Source organism: Papilio polytes, unplaced genomic scaffold, assembly GCF_000836215.1.
Source record: "Papilio polytes unplaced genomic scaffold, Ppol_1.0 DF821845.1, whole genome shotgun sequence".
Lineage (NCBI taxonomy): Eukaryota > Metazoa > Arthropoda > Insecta > Lepidoptera > Papilionidae > Papilio > Papilio polytes.
Genome location: NW_013527359.1, coordinates 1,197,024 through 1,217,275, shown reverse-complemented (window position 1 = coordinate 1,217,275; position 20,252 = coordinate 1,197,024). Strand labels below are relative to the sequence as shown.

The 20,252-nt window shown below is 35.3% G+C and overlaps 5 protein-coding genes across 5 annotated transcripts in view; 2 read left to right on the top strand and 3 right to left on the bottom strand.

Annotated features, from left to right (window-relative positions):
* The window catches only part of LOC106107773 (neuropathy target esterase sws), a 25,125-nt gene extending 20,091 nt beyond the window's left edge, over positions 1–5,034 (top strand). The window contains exons 23-29 of the mRNA XM_013288775.1: positions 557–577; positions 789–909; positions 983–1,073; positions 1,364–1,590; positions 1,897–2,044; positions 2,540–2,599; positions 3,809–5,034. Coding sequence (XP_013144229.1) covers positions 557–577; positions 789–909; positions 983–1,073; positions 1,364–1,590; positions 1,897–2,044; positions 2,540–2,599; positions 3,809–3,919 — 779 coding nt within the window. The 3' untranslated portion in view covers positions 3,920–5,034. The remainder of the gene's footprint in view (positions 1–556; positions 578–788; positions 910–982; positions 1,074–1,363; positions 1,591–1,896; positions 2,045–2,539; positions 2,600–3,808) is intronic.
* A 935-nt stretch (positions 5,035–5,969) lies between these two features.
* On the bottom strand, positions 5,970–8,132 carry LOC106107889. Its single transcript, XM_013288903.1, has 3 exons — positions 7,926–8,132; positions 7,347–7,522; positions 5,970–6,991 (listed from the first exon to the last, which is right to left on the bottom strand). Exons 1-3 carry the CDS (start codon positions 8,038–8,040, stop codon positions 5,990–5,992), a joined length of 1,293 nt encoding a protein of 430 aa, XP_013144357.1. The 5' UTR covers positions 8,041–8,132; the 3' UTR covers positions 5,970–5,989.
* Positions 8,133–8,380: 248 nt separating this feature from the next.
* On the bottom strand, positions 8,381–12,918 carry LOC106107929. Its single transcript, XM_013288962.1, has 9 exons — positions 12,838–12,918; positions 12,418–12,514; positions 11,940–12,120; positions 11,762–11,875; positions 11,261–11,438; positions 10,839–10,983; positions 10,246–10,404; positions 10,019–10,142; positions 8,381–8,561 (listed from the first exon to the last, which is right to left on the bottom strand). The coding sequence occupies exons 4-9, from the start codon at positions 11,796–11,798 to the stop codon at positions 8,446–8,448; spliced, it is 759 nt and encodes a 252-aa protein (XP_013144416.1). The 5' UTR covers positions 11,799–11,875; positions 11,940–12,120; positions 12,418–12,514; positions 12,838–12,918; the 3' UTR covers positions 8,381–8,445.
* Positions 11,935–14,212, bottom strand: LOC106107772 (plectin-like). The gene is made up of 6 exons (XM_013288774.1): positions 14,107–14,212; positions 13,828–14,027; positions 13,029–13,208; positions 12,838–12,926; positions 12,418–12,514; positions 11,935–12,120 (listed from the first exon to the last, which is right to left on the bottom strand). The coding sequence occupies exons 1-6, from the start codon at positions 14,210–14,212 to the stop codon at positions 11,935–11,937; spliced, it is 858 nt and encodes a 285-aa protein (XP_013144228.1).
* A 580-nt stretch (positions 14,213–14,792) lies between these two features.
* The window catches only part of LOC106107771 (neurogenic locus Notch protein), a 118,154-nt gene continuing 112,694 nt past the window's right edge, over positions 14,793–20,252 (top strand). The window contains exon 1 of the mRNA XM_013288773.1: positions 14,793–15,134. Coding sequence (XP_013144227.1) covers positions 15,023–15,134 — 112 coding nt within the window. The 5' untranslated portion in view covers positions 14,793–15,022. The remainder of the gene's footprint in view (positions 15,135–20,252) is intronic.

Below are 20,252 nucleotides of genomic sequence, written 5' to 3'. Positions count from 1 at the left end.
AATCACAGATAGCGTGACGGCTGTCACGTGATTAAATTGGATGTTTCTAGAGCGTTTTAGGCTGAGTGTAAATATTTCATTTAATGCTTTGTACTTTTGATCACACATTTGCACACTTGGATGATCCATCGATTTAAAACAGCACCCACTTTCAAACTTAACCTATTTATTCAACTTTGAGGTTATAATGGCTATTCACGAACTCCAAACTTAATAGATTTTAGTGTTAAGATTACGGTAGAAAAAAGTTTTTAGCTTGGGCTAATTAGAGGGATTTAAATAGAGTTACGTATAAATTAAGGTTGTGGGTGTTTGTTTTAGGTAAAGTTACAATAATTATTTTTTTATGACATTTACACTCGGCTTACCATATTTTAACGGTAAGTAATGGCAACACTTAGAAGTACCGGAAACGATACCGGTCATAGAGTAGGATTCGTTGCTATTGTTGCCATGCCAGGTGTTCTCTGGAGGTATTGTAGAGCTTCGATGAGCATTGCTGGCATTTTCCCGCCAATCTGCGATCCAATGGACGGCCATCTTTTATTAGACGGTTGCTACGTCAATAATGTACCAGGTTTGTGATACTAAAGTTTTTTTTACTGACATTAACGAAACAAATGTATAAAATTTATTGTCATGCTTTTCAATCTCTTAAAAACAAAAACAAGTTTCATGGTTAGTTAAAGTACAAGTCATCTATTTGAAATATTTTATTAATTAATATCCGTAACATAGTTTAAAATAAAAAAGTTAAGTTTTAAAATAATTGAATATATTAATTTCAGCTGATGTAATGCGATCTTTGGGCGCAAAGCACATCTTAGCTATTGACGTGGGCTCTCAGGACGATACTGATCTTACCAACTATGGAGATGATCTCTCCGGCTGGTGGCTGCTGTGGAAAAAGTAAACCTTATTCTTATTAACAATAAGAGTCACAATTATACAATATTAATGTATGTTTTATTTTTCATTACAGATGGAATCCATTCACGACACCTGTGAAAGTGCCCAATCTGCCAGATATACAGAGCAGACTTGCATACGTCTCCTGCAATCGACAGTTAGAGGTAACACTACTATTATACGCTAGTAGAAACATTTAACTAAAACATTTTATCTTCCTAGAAACATTGTCATAAAACACTTTATGTTCCCAGAAACATTGTCATAAAATATTTTATGTTCCCAGAAACATTGTCATAAAACAGTTAAATTCTCAAGAAACATTGTCATAAAATATTTTGTATTCCTAGAAACGTCATAAAACATTTTAAAATTGTTTTAGTTCTTTAAGCTGCTTATTGCAGTATATATTTATGGTTACAAAAGGTATTAAAAAGTCCAACAATGGTTGTAGGAGGTGAAGAGTTCCGACTACTGTGAGTACATCCGTCCTCCGATAGACGCGTACAAAACACTTCAGTTTGGTTCCTTCGACGAGATACGTGAAGTGGGGTACCGGCACGGCGCCGCGTACTTCGAGGGGCAGCGGCGCGGCGGCGGCGGCGGCGTCAGCGGCGTCGGTGCTGCGCCCCGCGCGCACCTCGCGCACGCCACGAACCCCGCGCACCCCGCGCTCACCGAGTTAGTACAACTTCACCAGTACAGTACAGTAATAAATAATATGGCCTTTTGGCTTTTTAGTAGTGAAAGAATTTTTTAAATTAACCCAGTAGTTTTTGAGTTTTACATACAAAAATACAAATCTTTGTTCTGTATAATGTTAGTATAGATGTATTTTATAGTGACCTTTCTTATGGATGTTGAGGGTAAATTACGTGCTTAGTCTGTCTTAAAGAAGAGGCCTTTTTTAGTTTTAAGTGTTCAAGGTTTCTAATGAACTACGTGGGGTAGTAGAACGACATTTACTAGCATTTGACTTTGTTCCAGTTACACGTTCACGGATCTAGCGCAGATGGTGTGCTCCGTGCGCACCGCACAGGACGTCGATAACACCTCCTCCTCCTCCTCAGACTACGAGGAGGATCAGCGGCACTTCGAGGGTTACGCCTCGGAGCCCAGCGCCGGCATACTAGAGGTACACTTTCTTGTTTAGGTATTTAAACTATACGAAATCCTGGTTTTATTGCGTTTAATTAGAAAAGTGGAAGTTGGGAAAAAACAATTTTACTTCATTACAGTTTGATTTTTAGTACGAGAAAGTTTTATTTGTTCTTATAATTAGAGCTATCAATACTTTAGACTTTGATCTTCCTGATATCTATCAGTATTAATCATTTGTACAGTTTTATCTTAGTAGTTTTTGATTAGAAATTTGTTTTAGAACTCAGAATTCAAAGTCACATTAGCGTGATATTAAATTTACATATTTTAGTACATTTACCGAGTTTATAGTATTTGGTGAGCGCTGGTGTATTCGGTGAGCACTGGTGTATACGGTGAGCACTGGTATATTTGGTAAGCGCTGATGTATTCGGTAAGCGCTGGTGTATTTGTTAAGCGCTGATGTATTTGGTAAGCGCTGGTGTATTTGGTGAGCGATGGTGTATTTGACGTGGGTTGTTGCTGGCAGATGTCGTCGAGCGTAGAGGAGGGCGCGGCGTGGGCGGGCGGACACAGTGACACGGAATTGGTGGGCACATATTGAGCACGAGTGCACATTTTGGGTTTAGACAATTTTTTTTTTCAATTTTTTATCTATGGTTTCGGAGCACACTGTCTGGGGCTTCTTGGGTATGCTTTTAGGATTTAATACACTAGATATGTTATGGTAATTGGTGTATTGCAGCTAACATTTAACTTTGGTGTTGTGTATGTTAATAAAGTCTTCAAGAATTTATTTAAGTTTTACTACGAATCTTTTAAGCAGTATCTTTATATATTGTGGAGATGTATATGATATATTCTAAATTCTTCTACCATTCCAACTACCATAAATGACAATAAAATAAATTAAGACGTATTCTGACAGATTAACAAATTGTCTTTTGCTTAAACTTCGAACATATATGCATATGTTAAATGTTTTGCCGATAATACAAAACAGAACAGAACTTTTTTATTCCTACGCTTTGTATAAAATGCGTCTACAATGTGCACATTTTTACTGTTATCGCTTTTACAATGCTGTTCTTAAAACGCCTTGCTTTGTTTATTCAATTTTGTCTCATATCATTCGTGGTCGTTTAGATTTGATTCATACGGTAAAAGAAATTTTCATACAATTTTCGTATTCACTGTTCATCTATTCAATGTTATGGATTCTCTTAATATCGTTTAGTATTTCGTATGTTATTACATAAGCATAGTTATTTCGCTTTTTGGAGTCCTTTTATGTTACTATCTTACGTAGTATCATATACCATTATTAGTTAGCGATGTCTTAAAATAAGCAAGGGCGGATCCAACTTTGGCGCCAGGGGTCACATATACGTGGTCAAGTCAAGAGCTTGACAAAATATGTAAATATATTTTGTCAAGCTCTTGGCCGACCAGCTCAGGGGAGGTCATGACCTCCATGACCCCCCCCCACCCGGAGCCGCCGTTGGAAATAACTTTTTTACGTACTTTCTGTTACCAGAATTACAGTTTTTAATTGTGCTTGTAGTTCTGGTTCCAGTATATTAATTAATTGAGAATGAATAATACAACTTTGATTGTCAGAAAAGATCGCAAATATGCTAGTAATTTAATAAAATTTAATTTATATTCTAACGTTCTAACTGTGTCCAATTTAGAGCATAAAAAACTAAAAATCTACTAAATTTCAAAATACTAAAGCTTTGTGTATCGCAAATCAACTTTAGCTACTTCCTAGCTCTAAAATGTATTAATATTTCAGGAGGGTCTCCGCACACGTCGTGTAGGAGGATCCCTCTCTCTGTCGGAGGACGAGATCGACTCGGAGGCGGAGGTGTACGACCCCCTCAACAAGCGGGGAGGGAACAGGTGAGACGCGACCTTGCACGACCTGTGCAAGGCCCTGTATGAGTACGCGCGCGCGGACGCCCTCACAAAGTGACAGCTGACAGTTGACAGCCGTCACGTTCCTTTTTTGAATGTGACAGATTGACGTTTGAAATTCGATTTTTGACACTTTGACTAGTGTTTTGTTTTTAATTAGGAGGCCGAAGTTTTTATTGTTGCCTGCCAGTGATAGTGTTTAAAATGTTTAATAAGGAACCAAATAATTGAATTGTTCTGATTAGAAAGTTGATTGTTTTAAATAAATTGAATATTCGTTTAGTAGATGTGATTTCTATATGTCTGTGGTATTTTATATGTTTTTGCGTACATCAATGTTCGTTTTAAATAAGTTATCTTAGAATTCCAAAGTATGCTGTGATTATTTTGAAATAAAAATAAATGTAGTATTTAAGTTTTGCTTGCTATCAGCTGTTTTGCAACTGTCTAGGATATGAAATTATTAATAAACTATATATACTTTCGATTTCGATTAATATAACACTAATATCGATAACTCGAATAATAACGAAACGATAGATTTTCTTGTATAGACCTCTCTATTTCTATAATCTCTAGAGAATTCTTATAATAAAATTATTTAAGGCGAAAATATTTCACATGGCTTATTGTAAAATGTAGTTTTTTCATATTCCCTATATTACTCTTAGCACAAACTTAAAATATTAGATTCGTCATATATTTTTAACTTGAAATATTTTCCGGCTTTTCAGCTGTATAGAAATTTTATTTTTTATTCTAATTTTGACTATAAACTATAGTTTGCCAGTGTTCTTTAACTAATATTATACGAATATTTTTAAGTCTTATTTTAAAAAGGTTTAAAAGTCTGCCAGTTCCTAGGGAGTTCCCACCGACTGTGTCATGATTTTGAATTTTAATTATCGTTTTTTAATTTGTTCTTCTATGATATTCGTGTTTTATTAGATTCTCTAATATTATCTGTAAAATTGTAATAACACCACACTAGTAACTTTTAGTAACAAGTAATTAATGAACATTAACACCCTTACAAATAAACGGTATAAAGTTAAATCTATACTTCTATACTATTATAATAAAGCGTAAACACACACTTTTTTGTTGCCTAAGATCTCAGGAATTACAGCATATTTTTGAATAACTCTTTATTTAATAAAAAGCCCTACACTTACATTACGCTTTAGGCTACATATTTTCACGCCATTAAACTTAGTTGGTAAATATTTTGGATAAAAACCCTAATGTGGGAAAGAGACCATAAGATGCTGCCAACATCAAGGAAGCAAGGTTGCCATAGTTTGTCGTGTCATGTCATTTTGACATTTGCTATTGATAATTTGACAAATGTAAACAATAAAATGAAATTTTCATAATTTCTTGCGGATGTTGTCGCACAGAAGAAGCTAGTTTAAAATAAAAAATAAATAGCAAATATTACTACAAATTTTGCTTATACTCAGTTTATTCCTAAGTTTAACTTTATACTGCGTATTTGTAAGGCTGTAAGATATTGCTCTTGTATTTTATGAAATTAAAAAAAAATATTTACTCTCATATATTCGATTTGCAGTTTTAAGATGTTTGTAGCCATAGAAGTTTATCTCTTTATAGCTTATTTAATATGGCAATTAGTTAATTACTTAATATTAAGTCGAAAGTCCTTTTCCCGTTTCTAACCTTTTAGTACAAGGAAATGATGGGAAGGGGAAGTGATTAGAAATGACTAGCAAGTATAAAAATATCTTGTGCGTCATTTCCTTTGTTTGTTTACAAATGTGTCTGGGCATCGCTTCGCTATTTTGGCGAATTCTAGTAGACCTCGCTCGTTTGCTTATATAAAACAATCTTATGATGTTGCACTGTTATAGGTTATTTTAGTAAAATTGTAGTTAGGAAAAATGTGTAGCGAAAGTAATATCGAGACAAACATGTCAGAATGTCTGTATGTTAAAACGACTGATATGTAGATTAAGTTTGCCAATAGTATAAGACACAAACGAATACCAAATAACACAATATTTCACTCAATAAAAATATTAAACAACAGAAAAGAGTTTTATTCATACGACTTCCAGTTAATAGCTCGTATTAATTGTTCTTTAGCGGCCGCAACTCTTCTAACGTAAGTATACAAATTAACTATATTAGAATGTTCATCTATCTTTGAAAATGATTTACTCCTAACCCTCGTATCTAAGCCGTAAGTTCTTAGTTCGTCAGTACCGTCCCACAATTCTATACAACCGATAGTAATCCTCTTTACTTTCCTCTCCCAATGAGACTTCATATAGTAACGTATATCAGGACAATCACACAAGTTGATTAACACTTGCATAGCTCGTAGTTGCAGTATAGGACTGTTCGTATGCTGACATAAAGATACGAGAATCTTAGTTAAACTGTAACATATTTCTTTAGCACGCCACTTAGATCTTGTAGTCAAAGTGGTGTATTGCATAAGACCGACTGCGCTTATCTTAACCTTGATAGTACCGTTCAAATAAGGTCTCAATACAAATGTTATATCGTATATATCAGCCAGTTCTTTCCCAACACTATGGACACACAATTTTGCCATACAATCCATCGCGGAGGAAACAATCCTAGGATCTTCGTGCTCAAATAATGTTAACATTACTTGGAAGGCGTTGGCTTTCAACGGTGGTTCAGGATTCCAATCAGTTAAATGCATGAACGTCTCCAATAATAAAAGAACAATCCCGACATGATCGTTCCTAATCATCTTTAGAAGGTTGTCGATGATTTCATCTTCTTTCATGAGAGCTTCGCAACAACAGAGATGTCTAGATAAAGTGCATAAAGTGTGTCCCGCTGCATACCTGACTTCCTTTCTACCTCTCATGAGGAGCCACATTAAGTTGCTGATGATGACAGGTCTGGTGAGTATATGTCTCCTGCCTTGGTAGTAGTTGGCGAGATGTGATAGGATGTTGCATACTTTCTCCCTGATGACAGGATTCCTCTCCAGCATCAAATCGACGAGTCGATGTGCGACGTGTAATTGGATTAGAAACATCGCGTTCTCTGATATTTGTACCTGAAATTAAAATAAACTGAAGTCATCGATCTCGTAAACTTATACAACGAGAGTTTTAAGTGTAAGCTAACAGAATTACCAATTCTATTCTGATAACGCATATACTTACACATGCGAAGTCATATACAGGTGTGTGGACGTCTATAATTTCACAATAGTTTGCTACACAAAAGTCTTAGTATATGTGGTCAAGCGCTGGTTTATTTATGTTAAAAAATATCTATATATTGTTAAATGTTACTGAAAGGGAACGCAGTGGCTCCTTGCACAGGATTTCCGAGTTAAGGAACCAAAGCGATATTGATCCTGTAAACAATGATTATTAAATAAAGAATCTTTATTATTATTACTATACCTGATCGAGCACACTGTGTATAGCCTGCAGTTGTATTAAAGGGTCTGGGGAGTGTAGGTCTCTAACGAGCAGACGCAGCCCAGTCCGCCCGAAACCAAGAGTAGCGCGTGTGATGTCAACGTGAGGGGCAAATAGAGATGGCTGCATTGATTCTAAACGTTGTGCTGGCGGGCGTTCTGAAACACGGAAAAAAGAAGAAAAAGCCTTCGCTCCAGATGTAGTTCTCTAAGTTTTTGTTATATACTAGACTCTCCAGCGACACCGTGCGCGTGGAATTAAAAAAAGTAAGCCTATGTGTTTTTCCAGATTATGCTCTAGATGTAGTAAACTCTTTCAAATATTCATCTAAACTTGCGCACTCATGATATTAGTAAGATTGTCTTGGTAACGTTCTTGGACATTCCGGTTCTCTTGCAATCGGATTTGAAGATGGTCACAAGATAGGAGGGCGATAAACTAGCTTCAAGTCACTGTCGTTTCCCGAGGTGTCTTTCCTCTAGAAGTCAGGCACGTTTTGAACCCTTGCAAAATAGATTTTCAAATGTCTATTAAATTAACAGTTTTAAAAACTGAACAAACCTGTATGAGGATCAAACTTCTTAACCTGCATAGCTCTGTCCACCGCCGCGTTGATGACGCGGGGATCCACCGAGCACGTTAATTGCAAGTAAGAGTTCTTGTGTGGGCAGAACATTGTTTTTATATTTATTCAAATTTTTAAATAAACTAAAATTAAACAAATTAATGTAAAAATAAATATAAAAGCTTTGACAGTTGACACGATAGCGTCAGTGCAATCACTTTGGTTTGTTATTTACGTCACCGTAGAATATTTTTGTAAAGGTAATAAATTTAAATTAAACACAACCATTTTCCTCAAAACTTTTAAATTTTTTAAATATTAAAAATTTAATGTTAAAATATAGTTTACTAGCTTACACCCGCGACTCCATCCACGTGAAATTAAGAAAAACAAAAATAGCCCATGTGTTCATCCACACTATCTTCTACATATATCTTTCATCGAGATCCGTTGAGCGTTTTAGGACAACTCCAAACATCCATCTAAACTTCTCATTTAGTTGTAGTTTAGTAAGTATTATTTCCTAGGATACGGCGGTCGGAACCCTTTCCTACGACACTTGGTGTCTACAATAAGTTGTGCTTGTCTCTTCAGGTAGCAGCGTGATGGTATATCCTCTTCCTCGTCCGATACTGAAAAGGTAATTGTTATTTTAAAGATAGTTATTTAAAAAAAAACTTTTTTAAATATTCAAAAGACTTTTATCAGGTTAAATTGCGACAATTAGAAAGTATAAAAATCTCGTAATCTACGATTTTAATATTTGTATTTTAACACTATTAGAGCGCTCACTTTTGACTAAACTATTGCTTCCCATCGTCTCAATAATGAGAGGATGGGAAGGGGAAGTAGATTTGACGATGGAAGAGATGCATAGGAAGAGGAAATATCCTCTTTATGTGCGTCTCCTCCTCCGTCGGATAAGGGTAGGCGACGCATCTGCAATTGCAGATGTCTATGGGCAGCGGTCGCTTTCCATATCGGTGTATTCAGGTGGCCGCTTGCTCGTTTTATTTTTTATGTTATAAAAAATAACTAAACAGCTGAATTGCTGAAACATTCGACAATCGCACAACAACTGTGCGACAGTTTACCGCTTTTAGATTATTTGTTTGACCTTACGTACACATTTTTAACCGACTTTAAAAAGGAGGAGGTGCTCAATTCGTCTGTATGTTTTTTTTTATTTTAAGGCTACGCCAACTTGTATACGGAAAGAATCTTGTTATGGAAATTATTTAAAAAACTAGCTTCCGCCGGCGATTCCGTCCGCGTGATAAAAAAAAAAAACAAAACCAAGTAGCCTATGTGTACTTCCAGACTATTCTCTACATCTATGCCAATTTTAATCGAAATCCGCTTAGCAGTTTAGGCTACAAACTCTAACAAACATCGATCGAAACTTTCGCATTTATAATGTTACTAAGATAACATTCCATTGTAGTAATTAGGTATAAATTTATGATGACATATATTTGCTGTCGGGGACAAAATAGTAGCATAATAGTAATTTACAGAAGTCGAACGGCACGAGTTTAGTAACGGAGTGTGTCCTTGACAACCTTGAACATAACATATATAAAATATATATTTTATGTGACAACTTGATAACTCGATTTCAGTAACCAAAATATTAAATTGAATTTTTCCAGTTTTTTTTAAATTTAAATATTAAGTTAATATAGATCTAATATAGCCTTTTTATTGCCTACTAACTTAAATATAATGATATTGCTTTGGAATCGATGATTTCGAACAAAAGTTTTGTTTTTTTTTAATTTTTTTTATTCCAAAAAAATTAATTAAAAAAATTGTAACTGCACATAAAGCTTCAAAGGTGATTTATTTATTTGTAATGACATATTTATAAATAATACTTCTTACTAATCTTACTAATATTATAAATGCGAAAGTTTAGATGGATGGATGTTTGTTAGAGTTTGTAGCCTAAACGGCTGATCGAAACTTGATGAAATTTGGCATACATGTAGAAGATAGTCTGGAAGAACACATAGGCTACTCACTTTTGTTTTTTTTTTTAATTCCACGCGGACGGAAACCAAGTTGTTTATAATAATTTAAACCATACCAGGAGCTTTAACAGGTTCCCTTTGTACAAGTTCTTTGTAAGTCGGTATTGCTTTCTCGGATTCCTTCGGCGTGCTGTGGCTGTAAGCGCTCAGCCCACCGACAGACGGCGCTGCGCTCGTCGTCTAAGATATCAAATTAATCAAAAAATACAAATCTTTCTTCATTACAATAATAGATTTTCTCTTTATAGACACTTGAAAACTAGTAAATTCTCCTGAGACTTACGTTAGATGGCACCACAATCGCTGTAGAATCAGTTCGCTTCTCCTTGATAAGCAGAGCGCGGGCGCGCGCTTTCTCAAAGCGAGCTGCAAGAACAGACATTATATCTTGAATATCTCTCGCTTCTGCCGTCCACTCTGGTATACATGGCTCAGGAATCACCTGAAATAAAAATAAATCAGTAAGCGATTTACGAATTACTTTTTAACCGACTTCCTAAAAGAAGGAGGTACTCAATTCGTCTGTATGTTTTTTTATTTTTTTGTATGTGTGTTACGGCATAACTCCGCCACTACTTGGTGGCTAGCTTGTAGGTGGGTCCCATTTTTTTGATTGATTTTTGTTGTCAAAGACTACGACGTAGTTAAATAGTTTTATTATCTTTTGATTATTAAGTTCAGTTTACAAGTGTATAGTGACCTATCTACTCTCCTTTTTTACATCTTGGGAAGGGGGGAGGTGGCTAAAAACCAGCTCAGCCTCCCCCTTTTGCTATCGGTTACTAATTTTCATAAATCTTTCTTATTTTTGTTTAACACTGTATATTTTGGGATGGAAATAAAAAGGTTTTTATTATTATTTAGAATTAAACTCACGTCAAGCAATTTACACAAATCATACAACAATCTCTTAATCTCCAACAAGAAGGAGTCAACTTCTTCCATCTTATTCTGTACTTCATTGTAAACTTGCTGTTCTTTTTCTATTTCGATTTTAAGCTCGTTTATTAGATCTTGACCTCTGCAATAGATTAATTAAAATTAAAAAGAAAAGACGAGATAGTTTGTGCTAATAAATATATTAACTAAATAGGCATCCTTATGATAAGAAAATCCAATATTTCTGGTTATTTCAGCCAATAGGGTACTGGGCCGATTTCAAAAAATCCTTCAACGTTAAAAAGCTTTGCTATAGTGAGGAGCATAGGCTATATTTTTTAATTTCACGTGGACGAAGTCGCAAGCTAGTAAAATATATAGAGAGTGCCCTAATCTAGTGGTAATGAACTACGTCTTACTCGTCTTTATCCTTAACGGAGGCGAACTTGAAGCCTTCAAGTTCCGCGAGCAGCGCCGCGTGCGCCTGCTCCAAGCGCAGCTTCTCCTCCTCTGCGCCGCGCTGCAGCCAGCCCAGCCGCCGGCACGTCTCGCGCTGTGCTTTGAACCGCACCAGCACATCCTCTGGCTCCGATACTCCTGAAGAAAACCCACCGGTGGAATTCATTACCGTTTGACACAAGCCTTATCTAACTAAAATGGTCAAGCCTGTCTTGCGTCGTTTTTAGACCACCGTATGAGTTTTCTATAGGTACTATACTAATATTGTAAAGAGAAAAGATTTGTATTTGTACTGGGCCAATTTTAAAAATTCCTTCCTTTTTAGAAAGGTGATTTATTTGTGAGTAACATACGCTAACTTTTTTATTATTTTCTTAATTCCACGCAGGCGAAGCCGTCCTTAATAAATAGTGATTGCAGAATTTTCTATCTCAGTTCTGTTATAAGTTCTCAAATCTTACCTGTGAGTTTCATTAAGGCTTGAAATATATCTTCCATTTGCGCGGCGGCGGACGCCTCCTCTTCAACGTCACCATCTACCGAGCCGTTCGTCTCCTCGTGAAGAACAGGACGCACTGCAAATTTAAACATCAATACAACCACTTCCGAATTACTAACTAGAGAAATCTTGTCACTAACCAGGAGGTGGAAATATCCTCTTTTCTAGCTTCTCCAGCTCTTGTCGTCGCTCTTGGAAACGGTGTGCGAAGTACGCTCGTTCTGCAGCACGGCCGTGCTCCGCGGCATGCGCACGCGCAGCTTCTTCTGCGGCCGCAGCCGCTGCCCGGACACGCGTCTCTGACGCCTCCGCTCTCACACACTGAAAGGTCAACCGAAAACTTCAAGCGACCATGAATTAAATTAAGTTTTTCTTGTGAGCACTGTTTACCCCAGTTCTGCGTGTTCTTTCGCTTTTTTACGTTTATTATCTGTCTATACTAATAGTATAAATAGGAAAGATTTGTATTTTTGGATTCTTGTATGTATTGAAATAACTCAAAAACTACTGAGTCGATTTCGAAAATTCTTTCCCCATTATGAAGCTATATTATCGCGGCGAAGTCGCGAGCAACAGCTACCTATAGTACTTATAAAAATGAGTAAAAATCTATCTTACTTCAATCTTTTTAATTTCTTCCTGTTGCTTTTTCAGCAGTTCTTCTATATGGCCGAGGGAGCTTTCAAACTTCACCGAGTCCTCGATGAGAGCTTGTCTGTATTACAAAAAAGATTAAAAGAAACAAAAAGACAAACTACCAGTCATTTTTAAGCAATTCTTTAGTATAATTAACTGAAGGCTTTAGTGATTATCATAGAATATGTTACTAATATTATAAATGCGAAAGTTTGGATGAATGGATGTTTGTAAGAGTTTGTAGCCTAAACGGCTTAACGGATCTCGATGAAATTTGGCATAGATGTAGAACACAGTCTGGAAGAACACATAGGCTACTTATTTTTGATTACACGCAAACGTAGTTGCGGGCGAAAGCTGGTTTTTAAATATAATATAAAAAGGGTTGCCATGTTATGTTACCTGATGGAGGAATACTTCTTCTTAACTAATTCAGCTTCCGTCCATTGGACAAGCACCTTATGTATTTCATTTTCTAAATGAGATACGTGCTGTAAAACGGATAAAGAAAACAAATTAAATAAATAATTCTAAGTAACATCCATCCATCTAAACTTTCAAATTTATAATATTAGTATGATCGTTTTTAATACCTTTTTAGCTTTGGTAGTTAATTTAGATTTGACGATATCACTTTTAGTGCTCTCGATTAGTAATATTTCGTATTCTTTCTCCAGATCATTGAGTTTGTTCTTTTTACTCCTTTTCTCATACTTCAAAAGATCCAACATCTTTCTCTGTTCAATCACTTTTAAATCCACATTGTGTATTATCTACGAATAAAAGAATTAAGCTAATGTTTCAAAAGTATAAAAGGATAGATTCATAGGCAAGTAACAGACTGACAATAACATAAAATTACGAAGACCTTATTTAAAGCAAGATTAGGGGTGGCGAACGATTACGCCTGCTAAATTGCACTCGACAAAATATTTTGGGCACGTCGACAATCATAATAAACTATTTAACTACGTCGTAGTCTTTGACTCCAATAATTAAACAAAAAAATGAGACCCAACAGCAAGCACTACCTTTCGGATAAGAAAGAATTATCAAAATCGGTCCACTACCGGCGAAGTTATGTCGTAATACACATAAAAAACATACAGACGAATTGAGTACTTCCTTCTTTTGGAAAATCGTTGAAAAAATACTACGAAAAAATTATGAAGTAAGTGCACCATGGAATTAACGTAATAATCGCAAGCAATATCGTTTGATGGCACATCTAAGAATGCATTTAACATTGCATAAATGTTCACCACCCCTGGCCTAGTTAGACAAACACTTCACTAAGTGTGTTAAAGGGACTGTCCCTTAGTGACTAATTAACAACTCTCACAGTGTAGCAGTTATTAAAGTTAAAGGTAGCATTAGGTTTTATCGCAATACCTGATCAGCAGTTTTATTATTAACCGAACAGATGGCGTTGAGATACTTCTTAACCTGTGCTTCCTCGTCTCCGATCACCGCACGAGCCTGTATGAGTTCATCTGTTCTTAATTTTATTTCCTTCTTTAATGTATCAATCAAATCAATGTTCTGTTTCTTCTCTGATTCATTCTCTTCGTAATGGGATTTCCTTTGGCCTTCTACAAATTAAAATATCTTTTAGGACAAAAGTATTTCATAGGAAACCTTTTCCAGACTTTTTTAAATTCATGTACTTGCCTGAAAGTTGTATTTTCTTTTTTATTTCGAATATTTTAGTGTTTATTGTTGTTAAACGATCGGCTGTTTCGATTTCGAATGGATGTTTCTGATAGCAAGTAGCCATTCTTTTGTTTTATGTTTTACAAACGCCGTAACAATCGTATCAACCTTGTAGTTTCGAAATATTGATCAAACTACGAGACATAACACGTGTGCATTCAATACATTTGTACCGCTTAACCTGAATATTTCAAAGTGTATTTATTTCATTCTGGTAAATTCTTAATAAAATAAAACAACAATATTAATAATTGTAACGTTCGTCGCTTTAAAAATACACCCCTTGCTTATTTCACTTAAGTTACTTCAACGCCATCTGTGTCTCAAGTGGCAAACTACAAAGTTCGAAAGCTCGCTATTGGTTATGGGCGCTGCTTGGCGTTGAATTGCTTGATTTCTCCGTTGAATCGACATTCCTTCGCGTACTTTTGCATGTGTGTGTAAAAGCGTTCTCACGGCTCAATAAGAAAGATTCGTCAGTTTTATCACACAAATCACTAGTAAACTGTTTTAAAATTGTTAAAGCTACAGGTTAAAAGCTTCGCAATACTTTAAACAAACGATAATCATTATTTACAAGCTGCGCACACGCACACAGGCGCGCGCGCCGCCATTTTGATTTACCGTATGCGTGTATTTACGAACAAAGCAGCCAGATGCGCGCAGGACGCGGTTGCGCATGTTACTACCGGGCTTAGTATAAATTTAAAATTTTGTTTTACCGCTAAAATGACTAAACATGCAATGTTTTCAACGTAACAACAATTTATAAACAAAATGAAGTGTCAGTTCTTACATTTAGTTCCGTGAGTGTTGATTATTAAGTGATTTATCGACAGAAGGAGTAAAACAAATGTGTGTGTTCCATGTGTGAATGTTGTGCTTCATAATGTGGTCGAGAAACTTTACACCGGATTATGGGATTATGTTGCTGTCTATAGGTGTGCTGCTGTCGAGTCTGGCGGCCAAAATCCACGGAGTAGAAGGTAAGTGGTCTCTGAATGTCTGTAATGAAGAGTGGTTGAGCTTATGAAAGCACTGCGGAGCAACGCGGCCGCGGGTGAGAGCCCACCTTGAGTAGGGAGCTTTGAGCAGGTTCTCGCGTGCGGCAAACGGACGGTTAATACCTTGGTTCTCACAGTTTATGAGGTACTTGTGAAACTAGTTGTTTTAAAAACTGGAGTGAAGTCAACGTATCGTACTTTTTAATGTACTTTAATTGTGCCGCTTCTGTTGACGCAGACTTCTTGTAATGTAACTTGAATCTTATATTATCTGATTCAACGGTACTTGTCGATGTTTTTTCTTACATGTATACAACTTAGGTCTTAATGAATCAACTCAGAATACCTAAAAGTTTAAATTATATGAGAAAAATTAGTATAAAGCGCCAAATTCCATTGTTATTGTAAACAGTCCATTGTCTTTTTTTTGTTATCCGTTCATATCCGACATTTAATTATCTGATTAACAAAATGAAGGTAATTTTAAATTTTATGCATTACTACGTAGAAGTAACTAGCTTGATGTTTGTAATAAGCAATAGTTTTCTAACGACGGGAGCTTAAAACCAACAATTTAATAAACATTATCATAACCTAAAGTTAAATAAAATTAGGCCATTACATCTGTTAATTATATCATTAGTGTATTTGAAATGGATCTTTAAACACAATATAATAACTATACTGAATACATTTCGTTCTGAGAAAGTATATATATAATAACAATATAGTTGTTAAGTTTATGCAACGTGCATTAATTGTAAAGGGCCGATTTTCATATTCCGTGTACGCGCGCAAGGACATTGGACATACTAGATCTGAGATAAAAACAACAGTTTAATTCCGTACATAGCTCGCACGACGCGTTCGTCTAAGCTCAACTAGTTGAATACTAAATGAGTACGTAGACAACTTTAGTATGCGTTTCGGTACAACACGATTTCTGTATAGAACACCAACTTTACGAATATTGATTATAAATGTTACGTCAAAGAAAGGGACTTTTATGTTTAAAATTGTTTTTTTCTACTTTTGGAGGGAAAGTTTGTATTTCGAATTCAAATCGAGTATTAAGCTGTTTGTATTCAACTGTTCTTTGGTTGGGTTTTGTTTTACATGTTTTTTTTCTAATGGCGTTTTGATGTTTTGATTTTTAGTTAAAAGGTTATCTTACTAATATTATAAATGCGTAAGTTTAGATAGATGGATGTTTATTAGAGTTTGTAGACTAAACGGCTAAAGTCACATCGGTGAAATTTAGTATAGACGTAGAGGATAATCTAATCTAGAAGTACATAGGGTACTCACTTTTTTTTTAAATCCATCCGGAGGGAGTCACTGGTGAATGCTAGTAATAAAATAATCGCCCAAGTTAATTGAACGGCGTTTAACTTATTATTTTAAATTAAATGATTTCTCTATATTTTTAAAACGTATATATCGCCATGTTCTATTCGCATGACGGAGCGTTCTTTTTTTAAAACAATTGCAATTAACGAGCAATTGTCTGTCGGCCAATTGGAGTCGCGCCTGACTCAGGTCGGCGTCACATATAAATCTCAACTACGAACCCAGCAATTTCTCACTTAATATTAAGGGTTATTTCACACTATATATCTTGTTCTAATCAAAAATCATATAGACAAACCGTACATAATGTCTGTCAAACTATTTTCTACGTGTAAATTTTAAATCATTAGCTATTAAAATTATGCAATATTGATTAATTTTGGGTTGGATACTGAAACGAATTAATCACGTCGCTTCGCAAGTGCTGCTTACAATCTGAGAGACGTCAAAATCATGCTAATGTTATAAATACGAAAGTTTAGACAGATGGATGGATGTTTGTTTGTTAGAGTTTGTAGCTTAAATGGCTGAACGGATTTCGATGAAATTATGCATAGGCGTATAGGATAGTCTGGAAGAACACATAGCCTACTCAGTTTTGATTTTTTAACTCCACGCGGACAGAATCGCGGACGAAAGCTAGTGTGAAATAAATTAGGAGTGTAAACGGCAAGGCCGTTAAAGACGCTTTTACACATTTAAATGTTTGTCGTTTACGCCAAAATTTTATGACAATTTAGAGTTTTCGCATTGTATTGAATAGGACGTCTCTCAATTTTCTTAATTTCGTTATTGGGTTAACGAAACTAACCTAAAGTCAATAAATAATGTGAAGTTTACTTCGTATTGCATGCGAGTATATTTGAGACATCAGTTGATAAGGCAGTAAAGCTTGTGCTACTTTATCTTGATCCGTGATGTGCGACTGCTTATCTGGCTAGTGCGACATCTCCCTTAGCTTTCGCGTTTTCCGCTCTGATAAACACGTTGCGTTAATTTTCGACCTTATTCCAAGCGTGTATTTGCATGTTGCGTGAAGAAGTCCGCATCAATAACTCTGTTTGGAGCCAATCGTGCGTTCTCGTCGAGAAATCGTTCCGCGAATTATATTTATTTGTAGCAACCAGTGTCTGAGAAACATTGAATATTTGAGTAGCCCCATCTGACGGCGCATTTAAACATTAACAAGTTTTTTAGTCGATTGGTCAGTTTTTGGTTGTAGGGTTACATGCATCATGTATTGCATGTCCCTCAATGTTACATTATAAACAGTTTTATTGTTCAGCTTTTACTATATCATTCTATACACACTTATATATTACAGCATTACAAATAAACTTAGGAATAAACTGAGTATAAGCAATTTTTTTACTAGTATTTGCTGACACTCAGTTTATTCCTAAGTTTAACTTTATACCGCGTTGTTTTGTAAGGCTATTAAATTGTAATGCAACATTATTTGGCGCCAAATGCGACGCCATGTTGTTTCCTAGATTAAAAAATGGTTTCTTACCCAACATATCAATTTACTGTCTAATAATTTGAAGTTATATTTTATGTATCGGAGGTTTTAATTACAAAGTTACGTTAACACTTCAATAAGCTCCATATATGGGCAAATGAATTCAGACCACACGCAGGCCAGACCGCAGAATTGTCGTCTAAAACGTAGTGTAACGATTTAGTTTGGCAGTTAGCCTTTTTAGTCGTTTGTTACTCGTAAAGACCGCCTTTTTTACCGCTTATGAGGCAGACCTTGCGTATTTGGACACTATCGGGCTCTTGTTTTTGGCGATCTTTTTAGTGCAAGTAGACAAATTGTTATAAGCACTAATTTTGTATGTCAAGGCTTTTGCAACTCTTATGGAGATTGAACTTAATAGAAGTAAATTACCGTTTTAAGGCTGAAAAATGTAAACCATTCAATAATTCTTACTAATACTTTAAACACTATTTTCTGTGTATTAAATAGTAAAGTTAGTTAAGGCAATAGCTGCTTTTTTATTATGTAAGTATGATTAAAATATTCAATACTACCTGTTGCTCGCGACTTCGCCCACGTGAAATAAAATAAAAATGTAGCCTATGTTACTCAGTGATAACGTAGCTTTGTAATGGTGAAAGAATTTTTGAAATAGGTACAACAGTTTTTGAGTTATTGCAAAATACAAAAATACAAATCTTTCCTCTTTATAATTATGTATAGATTATAGGTTTACAACTATTTTTTCGCCATATTAGGCTTATTAATACCTGTTTTTACTTGCCATATCTAAATCTAACGTGTCAAATAAAATAGAGACGATTACTATGGAATTATTTGATCTTAGGATTAAAGGAGAGCGTAGAAGAATTTTTAAGAATGAATTAATTGGTTTGCATTTTATTACAAACGCCACGTGTCCGATAAAACTTTTATTGGAATCTTTCCATCTGTCACTTGTTTATGGTAATTTGGTTTGCTAATTCACGGATTTTTACATAATCGCAGATTAGCGAATAATCTATATTCAAATGCGGGTTTATCTATGAATGAATTCCTAGATTATACGAATACTCCTTTTTTAAATTAGAATAATCTAGATAGTACAACTACAAGAAATATCGAGCTAGATTTTGTTATTTGTTCAAATTAATTATGTTTTTTTTAACCCTTTTTTTATCATTTCTTTTACTAATCTAGTTTATATCTAGTAGTCTTTTTGTTACTTTTAAAAATCTTTATTTCACGAAAAAGCGGTTTTGTAAATAAAATTGACTGGGGCAATAGAAACTATCCTATCTACAATTTAGTAAAGGTTAAGAAACATGGTTTTGTCTTTAATGTTGTTTAGTTAAAATTTGTCTACTTAAGAAAGGTGTATAATGTTAGTAAGATAAGGTTTCTGACCACGATTGGTTTGTTTTAATTCGGCACAATCGTGGTAAGAAACCTGTGTCTTACGGACATTTTGTTTGTAAAAACCACTACAGTTTAAAAAGGTTGTTGCACGCTTTATGAACATTAAATTAACGCGTTTACTGCGGCAAGTAAAATCTTAATCTGGTGTGGTGGGCCGAAAAGCGCCCCCCAATGAAATTTCCGCGAGTGTGTGGCAGGTCTTTCTAGACCCACCAGCATCAGGATAGATTAAATTTCTATAACTTTGTGGAAACATAATTTATACATTTTATGTAATGTACACCTGAGATAGTCGTTTTCCAAGCGAGAGGGACATAGTTTTTCCGCACCGGTTTAAGTACCGCGTCAGGCCGATATCGACCTGTTACGCAGAGAGCGTGTTAAAAAAACGTAAGTAACTCGTTTAATATGTAAGACGCTACAGTCTAATGTTTAACGTCCCTTATAGGGTACCATAGATATGCGGGAGCATTATGTAAAATGATTGTTTTGAGGTTTTTTACAACCCGATACGTTGAGACATGCTGTATTTTTTATTGCGTTATTCGCGCTCTATGCCCTGGGAAACGATAGTTTCTCATGCGAAAGTTACCTATTGTTTGTGCTCACTAGTTTTGTTGTACCAATATTGTTGTTTTAATCGATTCTAATTAACGAATAAAGAGAAGCTAACATTAATTTGATTTTTCGTATATAAAATCTCTCTATCAGTCAGTAAACACGTAATCTTTATGTTAGAAAATTTTAGGTTATAAATGTATTTCGCCGACTCGGCCGTGTCTGTTAATAAAGGTTTATCTGACAAACCAGTCCCGCATCCGTGGGGTCCAGGGCTCGTGTTTGTTCGT

Coding starts and splice junctions, on each gene's coding strand:
- LOC106107889 (XM_013288903.1), bottom strand. CDS start 8,040: ATGTTCTGCCCACACAAGAACTCTTACTTGCAATTAACGTGCTCGGTG. Junction 7,523..7,925: donor GAAGTTTGATCCTCATACAG/GTTTGTTCAGTT, acceptor TCCGTGTTTCAG/AACGCCCGCCAGCACAACGT. Junction 6,992..7,346: donor TACACAGTGTGCTCGATCAG/GTATAGTAATAA, acceptor TTTTAATTTCAG/GTACAAATATCAGAGAACGC.
- LOC106107772 (XM_013288774.1), bottom strand. CDS start 14,212: ATGGCTACTTGCTATCAGAAACATCCATTCGAAATCGAAACAGCCGAT. Junction 12,927..13,028: donor TAACTACCAAAGCTAAAAAG/GTATTAAAAACG, acceptor TCCGTTTTACAG/CACGTATCTCATTTAGAAAA. Junction 12,515..12,837: donor AAGAAGTATTCCTCCATCAG/GTAACATAACAT, acceptor TTTGTAATACAG/ACAAGCTCTCATCGAGGACT.
- LOC106107929 (XM_013288962.1), bottom strand. CDS start 11,798: ATGGAAGATATATTTCAAGCCTTAATGAAACTCACAG. Junction 10,984..11,260: donor TCCGTTAAGGATAAAGACGA/GTAAGACGTAGT, acceptor AATCTATTGCAG/AGGTCAAGATCTAATAAACG. Junction 8,562..10,018: donor GGAACCTGTTAAAGCTCCTG/GTATGGTTTAAA, acceptor TTACCTTTTCAG/TATCGGACGAGGAAGAGGAT.